The sequence below is a fragment of the Saccostrea cucullata genome, unplaced genomic scaffold (assembly GCF_032062105.1).
Source record: "Saccostrea cucullata isolate Sc308-1 unplaced genomic scaffold, CSIRO_AGI_Scuc_v1 ctg146, whole genome shotgun sequence".
In the NCBI taxonomy this organism is placed as follows: Eukaryota; Metazoa; Mollusca; class Bivalvia; order Ostreida; family Ostreidae; genus Saccostrea; species Saccostrea cuccullata.
This window is the reverse complement of record NW_026919274.1, coordinates 636,441-659,014: the sequence shown is the minus strand read 5'-3', so window position 1 is coordinate 659,014 and position 22,574 is coordinate 636,441. Positions and strand designations below refer to the sequence as shown.

The following is a 22,574-nucleotide window of genomic DNA, read 5'->3' as shown; positions in this document are numbered from 1 at the left end:
GATGTATTCATGTTCTTCACTTCAGTTTCAAATATTTTTAATCTAAATAAATAACCTATTTATTTCTACTTTAAATGATTTGTACAAATTTAAACAATAAAATGTTCTGGGAATTAACTTTAATTACTTTGAAATGTAATTAATTACTTTCAAATACATTGACAATTTTGTCAATTACTTGCAATTACAATTACAATGATTTTTTCAAATGTAATTAATTACTTTCAATTACTTTGACAAATGTAATTAAATACATTTCAATTACTTCGAGTTTTATTTTTATAAAAAAAAATAAAGATTTTTTTAAACAATGTTAAATAAGACTTTTTCTATAGCGATCGAATTAGAACTTTCATTCAGTGTTTTTGTTCTTGGGTATGATAGGGGTTCACACCTGGTCATAATTAGACCTTTACCTTATAATGAGTGTGACACACTGTATAAACAAATTAAACATTACAAGTAACAGCTTTTCAAAAAGCTTGCCTGACGTAAACAATCAATATCTGTAAGAGAAGTGATAAACCTTTTGAGCAATACTTTTTTGTGTTTGAAATATGTCTTTTTATTTGAGAACCTTGTAAAAATATTTCAGAAGCGTAGTCACAAACTTAAAAGTGGGGGTGGGGGGGGTGGGGAGGGGGAGTCTCAACTAAAAAAAAAAAAGGTCATCAGACGATTTTATTGAGGGGGCACCAGCATATAGTACTTAAGTTTTCTATGGTATTCTATATATTGCCAACCCTCCAACCCCCAATTCCAAAGCCTTAGGGCCATGTGTGTTAAATAAAGAAATATTAAGATGTACAACATGTAATATCCAAGGGCGAATACAGGATATGTAATACAGGGGTATGGCATGAAATAATATTAGTAATACTTGGTATCACACTTTGAATGGTGGGGCCTAAGGGGCGAAGCCCCTGGAAGCTCCTGAGTTTTCGTGTAATTTAATAGTAAAACCAGAAACAAAATAGTGGCATTGGTTAGATATGTATCAAAGTATGGCATTAATAATATTAATCATAGCATACTTTAAAATTTTTAAGGGTGTTTCAAATAGTGTTTTTAAAGTTGATTGACATTCATCACAGGTATACCGAAATCAGAATCTCCAATACTGCAGCTATCTTGTAGAAATTACTTATTTTGATGAGATTTGGATTGACTAGAATTCTATAGTACATATATGTAAAAATAAAAGAGTGCTAATGAATCAGCAAAATTAAATAATTAAAAATCAGGGAGGTTTGACAAAATTTACTCTGTGACTATGTGTTATACAAGAAATGGGATACAGCAAATAAATAATCAATGACTTTCAGATGTCAACACAAGGGGTAGCTTGTGATTTTCATTTAATTTTGTAAGATGCTGAGTGAAACAGAAACATCTAAACTTAAATTTATGACCCGCACTCCCTATCCCCAACTGGCGAACACAAGAGGACTTGACAGATTTAATTACTATATTACATTACTATATTATACAACTATTACTTCAGAGAAATGCTTACTGAGTTGTTGAAAATTAAAAAAAATTGTCATAAAATAAGGTTTATTATTATTTCAACATGGCTGTGATTTTGTTCTTCATTAAAAAGTGGGGGGGGGGGGGCACAGACATACTCTTGCCCCCCAGATCTGAAAGTGGGGGGGCTAGTGCCCCCGCTGCCCCCCCTGTGACTACGCCTATGTATTTAATTATTTAACTTGTAAAAGAACGACGCCTTTGCTGCATTCTGAAGAGTTGTTAACAGAATGGTTAATGTATGTGGGCTTTCTGCCATTCGCAACTCCTCGGTCCCACTCCTCGGGCCTTATCTAGGGAAGGAGACCACAAATGTATTGTTAATTTATACGCCATGACACCCCCCCCTTTCACAAACTTTGAAATAAAAGCATGGATGATGTATATAGACCTATTTTCTGTGGAACATGGAGTTAACTTTATTCAATGTAATGATATTATCTAAAATACTCAATAGTATACTATAGAAGGAATTTCTATAACTCCGTTTTTACTATGAACAGGAAATGTATAAATTTTTAACATCCGATGATGTCGATACATTCGAGTTTGTTTTTCGACTTCTGACGAAAAGACCCGAGATGATGCGATTGACTTTTTTGCAAGTAGCTTGATCTACCCCTGGATCTAAATTTAAAGCTACACCTATTCTGAAATCTGTTGTCAAATCATTCATTGTGAACATTTTAGAGAATGGATATAACTAAATACATATGTTGTAGGAAAGCGTTTTCTCCAAAGAAGTAAACAGTAGTTAGTTTGTGTTCATTGATCTTTTTTTCTGAAAGGTGGGTACTAAAATTTTTTGAGAACGAAATAGGTAAAACCAACATTTAGGCCTTTGTGGAAAAGAAATCCAAGATTTCTTTCGTCAAATCGTCTGGAACCTGGTTGAACTGCGTCGATCATTTGTGGTGATTGGACTAGTCCATTAAAATATGGAATAAACCAACAGAGGGGAAACAAATTAGAGAAATCATTTCTTTTGTTTTGCATGTCCATATTCTGATACATACGATTCATATGTTGTTTTAAGGAATAAGATATAATTTGTAGATAGAATTTCTGAATCATAAGAAGATGGAGGTTACAATAACAAACTTTATTTAATTCCATGGAAGTTAGCACCCCCATTCATACAATAGAACAATCCAAGAAAAGGCGCGAAGATCGCTTACTCGTGACATTTGGCGCGAAAAGAGCGATTCACCCCTTTTGTAGAACATAAATGGACTGATCCAGTAGTATAGAAATGCAGAAAAAAAGATACACGGACACGTTGAAACGGTAAATCACATGGAATAATCTGTTTCATGCAAACAGAGTAAACAAAGTAAATACTGCATTATTTTGCATCAGTAAATTCACTGTTTCCCTGAATGCAGGTAAGATTTCCAATGTAAATCAGCTTGCACAAAATCTAGCTCTCTGGGTATGATCTATAAGTTTCGGATCAAGCAATTATCAATCCTTATACAGCCTGACGCCGTGACGTCAGGCAATAAGACAATTAATTATTGTACAAACACAAGCCCATGCTACACCAGTATGGTGTATGGTAAGATCTTTTTTTGTTACTTTCTGAAAATCCTTTTTTTTTTGAAGGAAATAAATAATATATATCACAATTCCATTCATTATTTTCTATCTTAAAATGAATAGAATACAGGTAAATCTTAAAGGGGATGTAGTTAGTCTAATTGCTGTAAAACAAATTAACTATTTTTAAAAACAACCATTGTTATTTGCAAGTGGGAATAGGGAGAACTGAGATTTATAAAACATGGGAATAAGTAATATAAACCCACCAGTATAAAACTATGTATCAGTATAAGACACATTTTTAAATATAAACTTTCATTTTGAAAAAAAGTAATTGAAATGTAATTGAAAAGTAATTGAAATTACATGACCTTTTTTGAAATGTATTTAAATACATTCAATTACTTGTAATTGAAGGCTCGCTCAAATACAGATTACTTCCAATTACTTTGAAAAATGTAATTAATTACACTCAATTACAATTACTTTATTCAATTACCCCATCCCTGATCTTTAAGTCATAAAGGGATTTTTTTGGACATGCTTTATTTTCGTAGCTTAAAAACTAGAAGAAGGGACAGGGCGGACCTTAAAACGGAGTTATCAGAAAAGGTCCGCCCTCTGTATTTCAGGAATCTTTAATTCATAAAGGGAAATTTTTGGACATGCTTTATTTTCGTAACTTAAAAACTAGAGAAACAGACAGGGCGGACCTTAAAATGCAGTTATCAGAAAAGGTCCGCCATCTGTATCCGTACTGAAGCGGTATTTCTCTGGTGGAAAATCAAGTCGGGGTTGTTTCTTAGATGGTAACGGGAAATTCTAGTATGCCAGGCTTCTGAAATTGGGGGTGTCTTTGAAATCAAGCTCTTTTTTTCTGGAAAAAAAATATGGGATATATATGTACAATATCAGTATTCTTAATACTTTAAAAATTTTTGACACATATCGGCGTGATTTTACTACGCCCAATTACATGTACCACTCCCCCCCTCCCTGCTTAAAAAAAAAACATTTAGGAGGGGGCGTATAAAATGTTCGGATTTTTATTGAAACCGAGAGACATAAGTATAAATATATTATTAATGCAGTGCACAGAGACTTTGCTTAACTGTCATATAAACTTAATTGATTTTTACCATGGAGCAGATGTAGGTATTGTGAACTTTACTTATAACTAGACATAATATTGCATACAGACTGTATGATTAGATTCGAAAAAATGTGATTTAAAATAAATATTATTATATAATACATATTTACAATTTCCATCTTTGTTATATATGTTAACCTTTAATTGCCATAAAAGTACTTTTTAAAAAATCCGAAAATATGAAAAAAATAAATAAATAAATAAATAATGTCGGAAATGAAAATAAAAAATGTCGGATTCCGAAATATTAACAGAAATTGTCGGAAAAAGTAATGCAAAACTCAGGAAATGAAATGCAGAGATCTAGTAGATATAATAATTAGGCTTTGAATAGGTAAAAAACAGTGTTAACTTATAAAAACACAGGGGATATGATACTTTAGGTTTTCTCAAACGAGACATTTATTGGCTAACCCCCATCTGCCCAATCCGCAGGCATGTTGTTTTTACAATAACGGGTGTAGGGTAGTACACCGTGACATAAGCCCCTGTCACAGTGACCCTCCAGTTATTGACAACAATATTAAACGTAAAGAATGACAGATTTTTTTTTATTAATACTATAAAGAAATAGAGTTTGAAAGATGTGATTTTTCGCGAGTGGAAGTCGGACGTTTATCATGTTTATTGGAAAGAGAGTATAACTAAATGATCCGTGTTGGACTTACGTACATTCATCTGTTCATTGCATACTGATTAATCTGCCAGTAAACAGGCGGTGAAGGTAAATGTATGTACATTGCATTCTTAATATTTTTTTAAATGATAGTGTTGACATTAGTGTATTTCAACGACAAAATAAGCATGTCCCATCTTCCCGACAGGAAACTCGATCAATAAATCTATACATTCCTTTACTTATGTATTAATTTCTTACTTGTTTACCACATTCTCTTGGAGGAAACACTAGCTATTAATACGACTTTATGTCCTCAATTAAATTTAAAACAATACCGGTAGTTTTTCAATTAATATCGAATGAATATTGGCATACAATTTGTATAATAGGCCGAGGGCGGACCTTTTCTTATAGAGCCAGGCGGACCTAATATGTTATCGTATTAGGTCCGGCCGGACCTTAAAACGAGGCGGACCAAATATTATGCGACACCGGTCGGCAGGGGATGCTCACTCATCCATGGCACTTGATCTTACCTCTGTTTTGGAGGTCCTTGTTTGCGCTACTCCAATTTTGTATTGTTAAATGGACTTTTGAGCTTGAATAGTATTCGTTATCTCGATATATTACATTATATTTGGTGACAAGGTCAATATAACGACCACAGACCTTGTAAAATTTTGACTGAGTATGTGATATCCTTATTTTATCACTTTATTTGTCAAATGCTTGTCTCTCTTCCTCTCTTTCGTACCTATTAATAGAGATACATGCTAGTTTATGCACGTAAGTAACCAGTGCATACTCTTCATTATTTTGGCTATTTTACAATAAAATTTTTATTTTCACAAAAACCTGAAACCCATTTGACTTGTATGTATACTAGTAGCAGAGCCCCTACATTCAATGATCCCTTTTTTTTTAAAGTATTTTAACAAATAGAAGAACGTGAAATAAAAACTCTAAATGCTGAATACATAACATTTAGAGATTGGCCCCATATTGAAAATAGAATGCCAATGGTCCTTTCCATGAAGCCTGAACTTAAATTATAATTCAGCATGGTGGAAATTTATATACATAATGAAACATCAGAGGCGGGATCAGGTGCCGTGGAGGAGTGAGCATTCCCTGCCGACCGGTTACACCCGCCGTGTGCCCCTTGTCATAATCGGGAAATAACGGAAAAATCCGTCGTCAATTCAGTCTATAAATAATGGACATAATACAGCATGTACTGGCCAGTGTACCATCACAAATTGTAAATGAAAGAGGAAATCATCGTAAATAGGGTTTGCAAAAGGCCATCATATCATGATTTTTTATTTTTAGTACTTATTCAGTACCTAATAAACAAAAAGGCCGATGACACCTCAAGAATGAGCATATGAATAATTGTCTCAATCTTCGTAATATCCTAAATAGCTTATTCCTAATAAAATCACCCACCAAAACAATTTATATTTCAATGTGCTTTGAAGCAGGACAAATGAACTCTATAGAAATGCTTGTTTGATCTGAAATGCAAGCCCTGTGAAACATAGCCACGTCTCCTAATAAATGAACATCCATTAGCAGTGAAAAAATATAAAGGACATTTATTGCTATTTTTGGAAGGAATTATTTCTGCTAATGTCAACTAATATAAAAGAGTTGTAAAAAAACCAGTTTTTCCTACATCATTTTTCTAGCTTTATAAGCTGCTATTTTCAAGAATAAAGATGAAACAGAAAAATCCCTCGTTTACGTGCCTTTGTCATATCACTCAATGCTCACTGGTAGTAGTTTTGAAAGATGATTTTAGAATGCAAATATAAACCCTTTAGTAAAAGATATTGAATATAAAGACTGAAAGATTACTTATAAAGATATAAAGAATTGTTTCCATTCTTTAGAGCGACGTAAGTGACATTCTGATAAAAGGATATCACTTTGGCCTACTATTATTTTTTCTTCTTGCAAAACGAATGATTCAGGCTTCAACAACAAAATTCTTAATCTTAGATTTCAGAAGTAAAAATAAAATAACCTGGTTTGTAACAATTAAATGTTTTACAAAGAATGCAAAGAACGTTATGCACGGTCATCAACCACATACCAGTGGAAGTCAAACATAAGCTCATTATTAGCCAGCCTTTTTGATGTTTTATTGACTAGTCTATAGACTACAAATGCCACCTAAGTAAATTGTATGACAAACGAAATGACTTTCCATCGACAACTTTTCTTCTTTATGTAGTTATATTTATCGCTTTCACCTGCATATGATGTTTATGTCTCACAGTTTATCCGCTAGTGTAGGTTACTCAAGAATATGCCATAGGTTCGTTCGATAAGATTTTAAAAATCAAGACAGGCTACTCAAGTTAGTGTTATAGTGAATTCAACAACATTGTTTAGGGTTATTATTTCTTAAATTCTATGGTCGTTATAATTACCTTGTTAGCAAATATTACCTATTACTTGGCCATAAGACCTTTGTGTTTATACTGACTTTGACTACGTAATCTATCGTCTCCTTGATTAATATAAGTTTCACAGCGGATGTACTAGTATCTGTTCTACACGGGATGCTTGTAACTCCGTCTAGCTAGGAACCTGACCATACCTCTGAAAAATTTCAAGGGGGCCGTATTGATATTCTGGGTTCGTTTTACAAAAAAAGGCTTACGACTAAGCCCAAGATTAAATTCTGCTAAGTACGCTTTCATTTACAGTTAATTAACGTAACTGTAAAAATATAATATTTATAAGAAATATAATGAGATATTTTTAGGGTAGCAATTTAAAACAGAATTATTTACTAGTATTTTGCATAATTTTACGATCAACTAAATTTTTTGGTCTTTGTTGTGAGTTCTTTTGTAAAACGGGCCACTATTCTCAAATTTGTAATATTTAATGCCTTTTTTAAGTTGATTACTTCTTGCTATCATCACTCTTTTCCATTAATCACAAATATGCATGCAACTTTTTAATTATCAAGCTCATTTTACGCACGTTATTTTCATTTCTATTTAATTTTTTAACGAACATCAATCTCATTATCAATAGAAATGTTGAGAAAGTCATTTCTGTCATCTTACAAGGTGCTATAAAAATTGTTAGGAATACATGTAGTTATCTAAGAATGTTAACTGTAATATTTTGTTTATGTTGTGTATACGTTCCCTTTATATTCAATAATCAAGAAGTGAAAAAAAAATTAGATAGATTACATGATCAGGATGTACTGGTCCCTGCTGACAAAGCAGATAACAACATTGTCTTTGTTTGTAAGGCTCACTATAAAACTGTATTTCAGAGGAACTTAGATTTAATTATACAAGTGGTAATCTAACTTATACTCATAGCTTCCTATCTAAGGAGCTTTAAAATTCTTCAAAATCATATGTCAGTTTTGAATACTTTTAATATTATCAACAACCAAATTGAATTTGAATTACTATATCTATATTGGATTCCGAAACTCCATAAAATTTCTTACAAAGATACATAGCGGGTTCCCGTAAACTTTCTACCAAGCCTCTTTCTTCTCATTAAGATATTAACAGTAGTGAAGGAGGAACTTCAAGAGTACTGTGCAACAATATATATTCAAGAAGTGGTGTAAATCAGTTGTGAATACATGTACCGTGTACTAAAAAATTCCAAAGAACTTTTGGAACATTTGAAATCACAAAATTTTACCAAAATCAACAACGTAACAACTTACGACTTTTCAACTTCATATACAACTATTACTTACGATGAGTTAAAGTCCAGAGTTTTTTATAGCATTGACAGCTGATTTTTTTTTAATGAAAATGGAACTCGTAAATTAACTTGCCTCGTCATTGGTCATTTGCAAAATTATTTTTTCAAAAAACAATCTGATTGTACACACAAGTACTCTGAAGCTGATATTAAAAAGATGCTCGAATTTCTTATTAAAAGTATCTATGTGGTTTTTGAAGACCAGGTCTTCCAACAATCTATTGGAATTCCCATGAGTACCAATAATGCCCCGCTATTAGCAGACCAATATTAATGTTTGTATTCATATGATGCATATTTGTTCAAAATCGTTTGTGAAAAGAAGAAAACACTTGTGGTCTACAACTCGACATTTAGATATATCGACGACGTATAGACAATTAACAATAGTTATTTCCTTCTTACATTGTATGTCGACACGATATATATCTCGGTGAGCTTGAAAACTTTAACTTTTTAAACGTCAACTTCCCCTACTTATGCAGCAATATACCTTTGTCACCTGCATACGGAGTTCATATCTCTCTGTTGATTCGATAAAGAAGAGCATTTTCTACGTAGGAACAGTTTCTAAAACGAGGGAATTTATTAAGAAACAAGTTGATGAAGAAGAATATCAGCAGTCTCGTTAAAAGTCATCATTTCGTAAGTTCTATGGTCGATACAAATACCATGTCAGCAAATACAATGCAATTTATCATTAAGTCAAATGCTGATTGACCTGACGTTTTTTTTCATAATGATTGTTAGGTCCGTCGACATTACCAAGTTGATTTCCGTTTTCCCGAACACGGCAGGGAGCGCGCGGCGTGTGTGACAGGTCAGCAGGGGATGCTCATTCCTCCAGTGGCAACTGATCCCACCTCTGATTTTGTCTTTTGTAATGTTTATTGGATTTCTAAGCTCAAATACTGTTCGTTAACTCCATGTATTTCACGTATAAAAGCCTTAATTTTGATCTAATTTTCATTTAATGAACTTTCTTTAATCAATAAGAAACTACATTTTAAAATTTAAAGCTACCTAGTGATTTAAATAATAGGGAATTCTAGTTAGCTGCGTAATAGAAATTGATACTTTTATTTAGAAAAAAAGACACACAGACATTCATTACCGATCCACTCACGAAATCAATTCTAGCACCGCGGAATATCATTGCTCAAGTTAAGTTTTGGAATACATAAAAAATTTAACAGCCGTACTAAAATCTTGATGAGACTCAACATTTTCTAATTGTCATTTGCAGAAAAAATACGAATACATGTTTGTCCTTGGTTTCCTTAGGATAAAGTCGTCTTGAAAGATATGATTACCGTGGAATTGATCTTTTGAGATCCCGCAGCCCTGATTTAGGACATGGATCCCTTCGTTGTCATTTGGTTCGACGTTCTGTGAGACTTTGGAATACCAGACCACAGTAAAGGCAGCTCAGAGGACCAAAGCTTGAATGATGAACGGTTCTAAATGACAAAACGTCGTCTGCGAAATAGCAAATTACTTTGATGACCATAGATAAATTGTCTGCAGGGACAAAAATGATATAAAATGCCGTGCAACCTTTAAGAAATTTGAGCAGCGGTGTCAATTAGAAGAAAATATGATATACTCGATAGGTCTACGCTTTACCCAACACTGAAGAGTATTGAGTTCACGAGGAAAAACTGCAAGAATCTTGAAGGATAAAGTTCGTGTACAAAATTAAGTAGCTTAGGAAAGTGTGACATATAAATTAACAATAATATACGATTAGAAAAAATAAATGGACACAGACTATAGTATTTACATTAAAAGATAATCACCAAGTGCTCTACAAAGTTGAATTGTAAATTAAAGTTCTCTCGGAGAAAAAAATTGGATTAATATAATATGCGCACGCTGCATGTAAGGTAAAGTTAGGTGTGTCAGATACAAAATAGTTGTACAACAAAATTCTAGTGTTTTCTCTTCAGTACGAATATTAAATTTTGTTTTTGAGATTATTCATTGTGATGCAATCATTATTTAAGAAATAAGATACATCCCAATAAAACTAAAAAAATGATACCTTATTACTTTTATTTACATTTGTGACTGATTTATTACAAATACTTAGTAGTAAGGTACTCTAGTAAAGTTTTAAATCCATAAAATTTAAGGTGTTTTTTTTTTCAAAACTCAACAGTATAATTTGAATTAGTTGATAACGTCTATCGCTTATGACTTCACTATGAAAATACATAGATCGCTTAAGACTAAACAAGCAATTTATGATCATATGACGAGCGTGTTTTACAGAGATGTAAAAACGTCTTGTTCAAATTTGTATATATGGGAAAACATGTGCAAATGTAAATATTTTTATTTACAATTTTCTTTAGAGGTTGAAACTTCGAAATACTGCGATATTTATCATCAATATCCATATTCAATGATAATATCTAAAAATGTGAATTAGTTTATATAAGGAACTCCTAGTGTTCACATATTATGTAACAGTATCATGAAACTTTAAATAAAGAAAGACGTTAAAAGTCTGGGGCCCGTTTTACAAAAGAACTTTCGACTAAGACCAAAAACTTGATTATTGTAAAATTTTGCAAAATTAATCATTCTCTTTGAAATTGTCTGCATAAAAATATCTTACCACATTCTTTTTAAAAAGTTTATTAAAAAGTTATATAAATAATTAAACGTGGTCTTAAGTCGCGGTAAGTCCTTTTGTAAAACGGGCCCCTGACTTCTTAATCATAAGACTTACATTATTTTTTATCCATATTTATTAATCAATTTTGCAAATAAACCCGAAACACCTGCACAAGAGATTATATTTACTTGTCTTAAATAACAGTGGATATGATATGATATCCGTAAACAATATCAATAAGATTTCACTCGCATTGTAATTCTAGTGAACAATGCTAGTCAAATTATGTTTAACATCGAGCGTTGAATGCAGGTGTACAGTTTTTTAACTAAAACTTAAAAGAAAACGGTGGAGTCGTATGCTAACAGAATCGTCATGCATCCTTGAGTGTCCTATTCATACAAACCTGACTATAGAATAAAATAGTTATGAACTCTTTTGATGATGATTAAGTTTTGGTATTCGTACGATGTTCCTCCTAGGGAAGGAAATAATACATCTATTACAATACTTCTTTGATAAGGGCATTATCAAACACGAGATGGGATAAGATGCAATAGAGGAGAACGCATTCCCTCTCGACAAGACACATCCGCCGTGCGCTCTTTGCTCCATATCGGGCAAACGGAAATCATCTGTGAATTTATAAGTATGAAAATAATGGTGTATCAATTTATATGAAAATCCTCAGTCAACATTTGACTACTGGTGGATTAAAGATTCTATTTGTTGACAAGATCATTTTATAAGCCATAAAATTTGCGAAATGTTAACTTTATACGAGACATAAAATATATATAGAATAGGAAAACAAAAAGATCATTAGCGGGCATTAATGAGAAATATTCTATGAAGGGTTTGCCAAGAGAGAGAGAAAAATTAAAATATTTTAACAATGGTGTTTTCGAGAGGCTTCTTTGCTTCCTGACATTTCGTTGAAAACCAATTAGCATGGCGACAAAGGAACGACTAAAAGTCTTCGAAAACCACAATCGAAAACCATAATTAGGCTTATTACTACAACTGATTTCAGATGAACTTGGATTTAATTTTACAAGTAGTAATCCAACTTATTCTCAGAGTACACTTTCTTGAAACCTTATGCAATTTTACATCTTTGTATTTCTTAATAAAATTGAACAATAATGCTCATACATATAGTAGACTCCAAATCTCTATAAGATCCTTACGAACAAGTAAGTGTCAATGAGCATTAAGGTTTAAGTGAATGTACTATCAAATCTTTTTTTATAACAACGTTGAAGAAAAAACTTCAGAATACTGTACAATTACATAATAGAAAAATTTCAAGAAAATTTGAAGTCGTAAAGTTATAGCAAAATCAATAGAATCAAAATTTGATGCAGCAGTTCTCAAGGACAAATTAAAGAAAAAAGATACTACACACAGCCAGGAACTTGAAGGTCAATATTTAAAAAAAAAAAAAGTTGGAATTTCTAATTGACAATATATCTATGTAGTTTTCGGATACCTCAACAACAATCATCATGATGACCCAAAGACAGATCAATGACACGCTTATTCTTCTGTCTCCATTATCAATGTACTCAGTGTTCCATTCTTGAAATCCACAGAAAACTTTATTCTTCTGTCAAGAGTACGGATCTCAAGTGGCGGGTTCGTCATTTTGCGTCATTTCTTACATATGCCACTTTTCGTACTAAAATTATACTCATTTTAGTTTACTAATATTTTTCTTATGATAAACGTGATGACTTTAACTTTTCTATCGTCAACTTCCCTTACTTATGCAGCAATATACCTTCATCTCCTGCGTACGGCGTTTATATATCTCAGCTGATTCGATACACAAGAGCATGCTCTGCGTATGAACAATTTCTAAAATGAGGTAAATTATTGACATACAAGTTGATAAAAAAGGATATCAGCAGTCATTTTTAAAGTCATCATTTCGTAAGTTATTTGGTCGATACAATGAACTTGTCAGCAAATACAATTTATCATTGAGTCAAATGCTGACTGACGTTTTTCATGCTAATTGTAAGTCAATCATTTATACACTGAATTGACGACGGATTTTTCCGTTATTTCCTGATCATGACAAGGAGCACACGGCGAGTGTGACCGATCAGCAAGGGGATGCTCACTCCTCCATGGTACCTGATCCCACCTCTGATGTTTTAAGAGGTCTGTGTTTGCTCTGCTCCTATTTTATATTGTTTTATAGACTTTGATATTGAATACTGTTCGTTATCTCCATATCCTTAATTACTCTGTGTCTGCAGTCAGAATTTGGTGTGTGGCAGGCGGATGTGCTTTCAAGTTAGCTTTATGAAGCATACTCCTGCATGTTTGATAAGACATGCTTACGCCCGAAAGCAGAAGTTTCTGTTTAAGGCATTTTCTGAATTAAATCTGTTTCGCTTTGTTTAACTATAAAAGCAACTGGTCCTGTCGGACCATCATACATCGATTTTTGTTGAGTATAAAATAATTATACGTACGTAATTGAGTGATTAATATTTCTGTGAAGTTTAAGGTAGATTGTCATCTAAGAGATCATTACTTGACAACACTAAAGGTCGAACAATATATGTCGCCCTGACTTAGTTTCAGGTGTTATGTTGCCGACATATTTTTTTGGGAATGACAACAAGGACTAAAAAGAATTTTAAAATGACCCACTTAAGGATAACACTTAATACATGCAAGAGATAATCTGTAAGGATCATGTAACCATTCCGCTGAGATTTGCGACAATTTGATATTGTACCTCAAAATTCGAACTTCTTAATGGAATTTATAAATTTTAATGTGATATGCTAGTCAGTCCTTCATAGCTATTTAAAAGACATCCGAACATAAACAGCTTTTTACAGAATATTTGGTTTCATTTCAGCATGACAAAGTACTTAAATATAAAATATACATAAAATCAGACCCTTTTACAATATTTGACTGTCGTTTATACTTGTGATAACATATCAAACCTGCTCCCGATCATCTCTTGCCTTTTGTGGGAGTAGTGAGGATTTCTTCCACTCTGACAGCTTAATGCTTTATAATCTGTAAATGAAAGTTTTTCAACACCGTTAGTTTTTTCCATTACTCCTTATCCATGAATAATGAATACAAAGTTAATGCTGAATTCTTTACGTTTAATGTTTCGTAGAGTAATATGATTATTGTCTGATTTATACAGCAAAAAAGGTTAATATTGAGATCCATTTGGTCAACGTTGAAATATTGAAAGCCATTTTGGTCAACGTATGCCAAAAGTAGAGATTTCCTCCTTCGCTAGTTTTTTACTTTAAATTTTTTGAAGACCACTGAGCAAGTAAACCCAATACAAATCACCAAAAGGATAAAGACGTTTTAGTTTCTTTAATTAGGGGTTGCATGTTTGCCTTTCCAAATGCGAAAACTTTGTTTAAATCTTTAATAAGGACTATATAAATTTCAGAGCTTACAAGATCCTTTGAATCAAAGTAACAACATTGAACAAATTAGTCATCATTAATTAACAAACATGACATATAAAAGGAGCGCATTTACTACTACACATGTACTTTAGATTAAAAAATGAACGAAAACAGAGGCCTATCTATAGGTATGTTATTGCAAAACAAGTTGATAAACAAGAATATCAGCTGTCTCGTTTAAAGTAATCATTTCATAAGTTCTGTGGTCGATACAATTTTTCACTGAGTCAAATGCTGACTGACGTTTTTCATACTAATTGTTAGTTCATTATTTATACACTGAATTGACGACGGATTTTCCCGTTATCTTCTGATCATGACAAGGAGCACACGGCGGATGTGACCGGTCGGCATTGGATGCTTACTCCTCCATGGCACCTGATCCCACCTCTGATGTTTTGGAAGTCTGTGTTTGCTCTGCTCCTATTTTGTTTTGTTTTATGAACTTTTGATCTTGAATACTGTTCGTTATCTCTATGTACGAATTCCATTAGCAAAAGAACTTAAAACATTAGACAAATGTTGAAAATTAAAGTAAGCTATTTATAATATTTAAAAAAAATAAAAAGAATAAAAATTATTGCAATTCCATTGAAAGCTTGCTTTTATCAGAATCAAACAGAGCAGAGATCAAGGATATCAGAAAAAAAATTACCCACATAAAGAATAATTGACTTAGCAGAATACCTACTGAAGAAAAACTTTATACAGCATTTCGATTGTCTCAAAAAATAAATAAATATATGGGTTTTCTGGAAGAAGTCGGTGATGAAGTTAATGACATGTGGTATAATGCCTGAATCCTGTAACCTGATGGATTGGCCCCAGGACAATACTATGATTTTACCCATTCTTTACCAATCATATGTATCAATATATCTTCCATTCCTAGCTATCTCCCAATTTTACAATCCTTGACATATCAAAACAGTTAGAATAATAATTGAGTGCTATTCATATACATTACAATTAACTTAAAATATATTTTATTATCGAACGGTTTCTATGATGTTTGAGTCATCTTAAGAATACCAAATACATTTTTTGAGAAAAAAGTACCAACATCATATCACCATGCATGTTAAAGGTTACTTTCAAAGCCCGTTGGTGTAAACACGAATTTTCTCTTTTTACTCAAGCCCTAGAGGGGCTTGAGTTATCTAAAACGATGCTAGGTCATCGATTTACTCAGTTAAAATACACGAAAAGATATTATTTTTGTAGATAAAAATATTTCTAGAAACAAAAATGAAGCTTATCATGAAAAAGTCTCTATATTCGAAGATATTAGGCTTTAAATGTCGGATTCTTTTCTATGGCGAATGATCAATAAGTAAAGCTCCGCAGCCGCAACAGTTTCTATACAGAGATTTCGCGCTTTCCTTTGCGTAGGAATCTCAGGTAACTTTCACAGACGCCGACAAAGCATCTTTGGACGAGTCCAATGTTTACTCTGAAAGGTGACGCAGGGTACCCATTGTTAACAAATTCTACTATGCATGGCCAGAAAATGTATGGTTGAACCCCCCATATTTAAATTGTTTCACACGGGCCTGAGAATGAAGTGCATGTGCACTTTGAGTGACAGTAAAATAATAGCACATTAATGTTAAATTCTCCCTCGTACGTTTGTTTTTTTAAATTTCAAAATATCGCACTAGTAGTTATCTTCAGCTTTGGTAACGGAACCTATATAACTTCTTTTGGATTCGTAAGGAATATATATTAGACATGCAGCACAGATGATCCCGCGATCACGTGGATTTTTTTGGAGCCGAACCAAATACATTTGGATTGATGTATATTAAACTGTGATAGATGTACTTCATTACGCAAAAATAATAATAAAAAAAAACCATATATATAGTTTGAAGTATAACATCATAAAAATATTTCATTAAATTAAGAAACGGCCAGTATGCTTTATAAAATATTCCTGAAAGTGAGTAACGTAAATTCATCTTAAAAAGTAGTATGATTAATTATATTTATTCTCATTAACTTCAATATAAGAAATTTGTTTTATGTACATGTATTTTATTCAAGAGAATATTGAACTCAATAGCCCTCATCTTATACCATTTTAGGATATTAATGACACTTCCTAGTTGACTTTCTACAGCTTGAGTATCTCTGACGTTTTGTCAGTATATACTTGTTTTTTTAAATTAAGATTTTGAGTCCACCAAAGGCCACTTTTTAGCTAGGGATTTAATACAATAATCCTTGATATTAAACAGCTCGATGATGCGTAAGTTTGCATACTATATCTGACTCTGTTTCATCAAAAGACTATTTGAATGAGTTACTTCCCTTTTATGACCACATGTTGACTCTATGTAAAGGTCTTTATTCTCAATTCTTTATTTTCCGTTTATACTAATCCACTTTGATTTGTTTTTTTATCCGATCACAATCATACTTCCATGACTTTATGTCAATAAAGCATCTTTTTCTTTCCGGATTCAATGAGGGCAGCAATCAGTGACCTTGCCTGGTTTTGGTTTTTATCTGTCATAAGGAAGATCACCAGTGATAAAAACGTCCTTCCTGTGTGCGTTTTTGAATGGTTAATTCCCATGAGCGAAATTCCAATCACAATTTTCATTAAATACACTTTACATTTATCCTATCAGGAGTATTAGGGGACCTTGGTTTAAGGGCGTTACATCAACAAAAAAGATAATTGCAATTCCAGAATATTTTATCGATTTTACATCACATCTATGCATTTCTTCATTTTGTAATTATGAACTTTTCTAAGGATTAATATTTTTATACGTCTGTGTTAAGTTGGCGGAAAATTTATTCTAATATTTCGTGTGATTGCATTTTGATTACTTTAGGGAAAATATAATGGTGTGTTCTTAGCTAGTTTGTTTTCTCACTTCAAATGTTAGGTAAAAAGGATGTTGTAAAATTTTAACCCAAATTCATACTTTACAAATACTATAGTTCACTTATTCGTATATAATAATTCACCTGATTCATTTATAATCAAATGTGATTTGTGGATTGCAGAGAAAATTTTTGAGATAATAGCTATATAACATGATAATGTATTTTATTTATTTGTTTATAACAAAATATGGTTTTTTTCAAAATTATATAGAATATTTGAATTTAACAATATGTTAAATTTAATATCATTTTATAACAATATCAATATTTAACATTAACATGTTTATGATAACATGAAGTAATCATAGATGACTTCTCATTTATGTTATGCACAATGTATACTGCCCGTTGTCATCTGTTGTTCAAATTAGTGCTCTAGAAAGCAAAAACGCCTATTTAAGATAAAACTCATCAAGGAATTCAATTTTAAAAACCTGGTAAACTACCGAAACACCTGTATTTCCCTGTCTCCTTTGTATTGAGATACAGAAGATTGAAAAATAAGAGGAATTCAATTTAAAAAGAGTGGTAGGCCTAGTAAACTAAAACTTGTAAATCAAAGAAGGCTTGCATACTTGCTCGGTAAGAAAAATGAAAGTAGACAATTGCTTTTTTGAACACAACCCAATATTTACTCAGCTGGACTCTTTTTGTTTTAAAGAGTCCAGCTGAGAAATGAGTCCAAAAGGTAGACACTGGAATACGCAGTGTTTTAGGGTTATCAGAGGTTTAACGATTCTTTGATGAGACAAATCTACCTCAGGCATTTTGTTTTCAAGATAACTCATTTTAAACAACAGCAATCGACGGGAAGTATACAGAGTAAATGATAAGTAGTTTATCCAAACTGCACACAGCATAATAAATAACATAATTAAGAAGCAAGTACTGTCTTTGTTAAAATATTAATTTCAAAGTATAACTTTTATATACATTTTTAACAGTAATAAAGATATATATTTAGAAAAATAATCTTTGGAAATACTGATCATTATACACGTATAATACTATAGATAAATACAAGTCCCTTTAGCAAAGGGACCACAAAGACATACAAATCAGTTTATATTTTACAGCGTCTGTACTCCAACCGAACCATCACGGTGCATTCCTATCGAAGATAACATATGCTTCTTCAGACATTAACAGATCGGTTATCTAGGGAACTTGTCCGGAATCGAGCAATTTTATATTGATGTTCCCATTTTCTTCCTCCTTTTCTGTGATCGCCTCCTCCTCGTGTGTGGACACGCCCCCTCTACAACTTTTCAGCCTCCTTTTGCAGACCTGTGTGGAGAACACTTTATCGTACAGCACGGCTCCCAGTCCACCACCAACCATAGGTCCAAGCCAATACACCTGAAAAAGAAAAGACATACCTTGTATTTCTGTTTATATACTAGTATTACTTTTCTTATGTCTGTTGTTCATATGAGGGGTAGAAAAGTCTTCAATGTATTCGCTCTTTCAATAGTTGTGAGTGAGAAAACTCTTTTATCAAACCCGCACCAGAAACTTATTACATACAACAGAACAATAATAAAGACACAAATCTGATACGTTTTTGAACTTCAATGTACATAAGTACCTCTCGTTTTTTTTTCTTCTATTTTCCAAAGAAAAGTTGGAAATTTCAAATTTCTAACTGTTAGTAAATTAAACATATGCTTTTAAATCAATATTTCCATGAAGAATCCTTATATTTTGCAAAAATTCAAATTTTCTCAGAAAAATCCCAAATTTTGTTAATATACCGTGTTTTAGCTTAAACTATAATAATTTATTAGTATTTTTTTTTTAATAGAAACCCTGAAATAAAAAAAAATCATATTTTTCTCGAGATGTAAGTTCACTTTCCTTTCTAAAGTCAATGATTATTATCACAGCTTATTAAACAATTAACGCTACTTTGTTGCTGGCATTTAATCACGAAGTTTAAAAAAATGTTGTTTCCTTGAAAGTGTAAAATTTATCAATTTCCACTTATTTATAACAATTAACTTAATAAATGAACTTTTTTAAAAATGTTACTGTTTTTACAACGTATTAGTGTTATCTAATGATAAACCAGAAGCACGTGTCTTCTTAAAACCTTCACATTGCTTTGGAGAAATATCCCCTAAATATAACACTGGGACAGGCGCACAATAAAATAGTTTCTTTTACCAAAGAAAAGTTGTATAACCTTACTTATTTAGTATCACAGATTATATCTGCAAGCTTGCTGAAATAGACCCGTCTCGTTTTACAGTAATACAATATCATCTCCTTAACATTTTCGTTCATACAGATACCCATTATATCTATCTTTCCTTAAATGAATGCTTCTTTATGCTCTTTGCCTCTTCAAGGTACTTGTAAACAATTATATTATCAAACAGACACAGTGGACGATACGAATAGAAGGCATTAGGACGGATTCTTTCTTTTAAAGAAAGAGACAACCAATCCATTTCTAAATGTCCTATCTATGTTCACAGGGGGTATCTCTTCATTTCTTTGTACAAGAATTTAATGAAGATGACATTGTTGAGAAATTTCTGACATTTCCTCTCAAATAAGCAAACAGAATCTTTTCACTGCAAATGAACTCAAATTGATAAGTTGATGTATTTTTGTAATCCCCTTCAAAACAAAAACTGTCCAGGGTTGACCTAAACAAACAAGTACATAGTAATCGAAATATGACCCTGGTTATCCATGCCCAGGGAATTTTTTTTTAATTTACGGACATAATGTCTTTCTAATAAGTCTCAATTTTAAAATAAATAAATTTTAATGCTTAAAAATAATCGGAAACTTCTTTATATTTAGAGCCATGCACATATATAGTTTACCCATGCATATGTGTAGTTCCCTGTTATAACCATTGGTCCGAAATTCCTGGCAGGATTCATGCAGCCTCCTGATACATTAAACTGGAACAAAGCAATCAGAAAATATTAAACATCGCAAAAACTAAAGATATATATACAAGCAAGCATAACTGTTAATGATTTTTCACTCGGTAAATGTGTTCAACAATGTTTAAGTACGTATCAATTTCATGTTTTCAAGTTTTGATAAAATATAGTGTCTGCTTGCAGACTAAAAAATTTCTGACCTGCAAAATGTTCTAATCCGGTTTAGTAGCTTAAAAAGTATATTGTATCTTGAGCTTAACTAATGGGTTTTTAACCATAAACTTTATCAAATATTCATAAATTTTGTCATTTAAAGTAAAAATGTCTGTTGGTTGTAAAAAACCTTCTGGTATATTTTGTAAATGAAATTTTCTTTTCAAAGAAATAAATCTTCTCACCTTGTTGTTATTTCATTCCCTCATAATTAGCTACCTCTGTAATATATGAACATGTTCTCTAAGATGTGTGATTTAAATGACAGGTTAATGTATGCATACATACCATCGCAAAGATATTTAAAGTTACAACAATTCCAATGATTAATGGAATGGATCCCGACAAATCATGTCTCCCGTTATCCACAAAAGAAAAAGTGGTGAAATCCAGAACGAATGTAATAACAACCTCTGCCCCAAAGGCCTGTGCAGCCGTGACATTTGGCCCCGGGGTTATAACCCCAAAACCACTCTGATGGAGGTTATCCGGGGTCAAGGCCATTAGCAAACCGCATCCCGCAATGGCACCCACTGTTTGTGCTGTAATATACAGGAGAAAACGGATAAATCCAATGTGTCCCGTTAGTAGAAACCCGAGGCTTATTGCAGGATTTACATGACCCCCACTGATAGTGTTCAAGGTCGTTATTATGGCTGCAATGAAAAAACCCGCTTCTAAAGCAATATGAACGCTGGAGACTGGAGGACTTCCTTCTGGCGAGAGTCCTGCACCAACAGCCAGAAACGCAAGCAATCCTGTGCCCAAAAACTCCGCTAGGCATGCACGCCATAAGTCGAGCGAGTTTACATCTTTGACTTCTCGTGCTATCAGACGTTGTTTAAGAGATAGATTTGGTGAACTTGCCATGGTACTTCCACGAAAACTGGATTCATTTTCAAGAGGTAAATAAATAAATATGCGTTCCGGTCTGATACCTGAAATTTAATCCTGAACGTTATTTTTGAATAAACACACACTTGCTACATCGTACAGTGAATGACGAAAGACACTAGCTTGAAGAGTAATGCAAAGTGCAACAGGTGTCAGTGTTCTTTCGCGTCCAGACTGAATTAAATTATTATCTTCAAAATACTTGCATTACATGTACGTCAGCCGTGAAATATTATTTAAAGTGCACCTTTCATCGTCGTGAGTTTAAAAAAAGGACATGTGCTTACTTATTGCATTATATTCAACATTATTTACGAGTTTTTTCATCATCCATATTACATATATATTTGCAACATGTATATGTGTTTGATCACAACTCAGAGAAGTTAAAAAACACCTGTCAGATTGAAAATTCTTGCATTTTTTCTAAAATATTGTGAAAGTACCGTACTATATTATTCATACACGCATCTGTGCATTTGACATAGCATTAAGAAGCATAGAGCAAGCAAAACATTTGAATATTACATCATGTCCTAATTTCTAAGTTTCATTTCTCATTGTTTCTCTCAATGGGAGACATTGGTTCTGACGTAATATTCTGTCTTATTTTGTGTGGGGATTTTTTTGCGTTACAAAATCACTTGTGGACATCAAATCTAGAAGCTTTGCTTGGATTATATCCATTCGTGATGATGTCGGTGCAGTTGACTTTTAAATCTTTTAAATTTTGAAGTTCAATATAATCGAATATGAAAATGTGAATTCCATATATCATGTAACATATTGTTGCATATGCTTTTATATATACATCCACTTAATTGAATTAATATTATATTTCCTTCATTTCTTATGAATACCATTGCTGTTAATCAATCCATAAACGACATTAAGCAAGCCACTTGTATATATTTCTTGAACATTAGCTATGCTATCAGTTATGCACACAATAAGTCTACATATAAGACAGTAATAC

At 32.5% G+C, this 22,574-nt stretch overlaps 1 protein-coding gene across 1 annotated transcript; it reads right to left on the bottom strand.

The window, feature by feature from the left end:
- Positions 1–17,809: 17,809 nt before the first annotated feature.
- LOC134283895 (aquaporin AQPAe.a-like) lies at positions 17,810–21,843 on the bottom strand. Its single transcript, XM_062710004.1, has 4 exons — positions 21,805–21,843; positions 20,993–21,642; positions 20,426–20,506; positions 17,810–18,947 (listed from the first exon to the last, which is right to left on the bottom strand). Exons 2-4 carry the CDS (start codon positions 21,572–21,574, stop codon positions 18,747–18,749), a joined length of 864 nt encoding a protein of 287 aa, XP_062565988.1. The 5' UTR covers positions 21,575–21,642; positions 21,805–21,843; the 3' UTR covers positions 17,810–18,746.
- Positions 21,844–22,574: the final 731 nt, after the last annotated feature.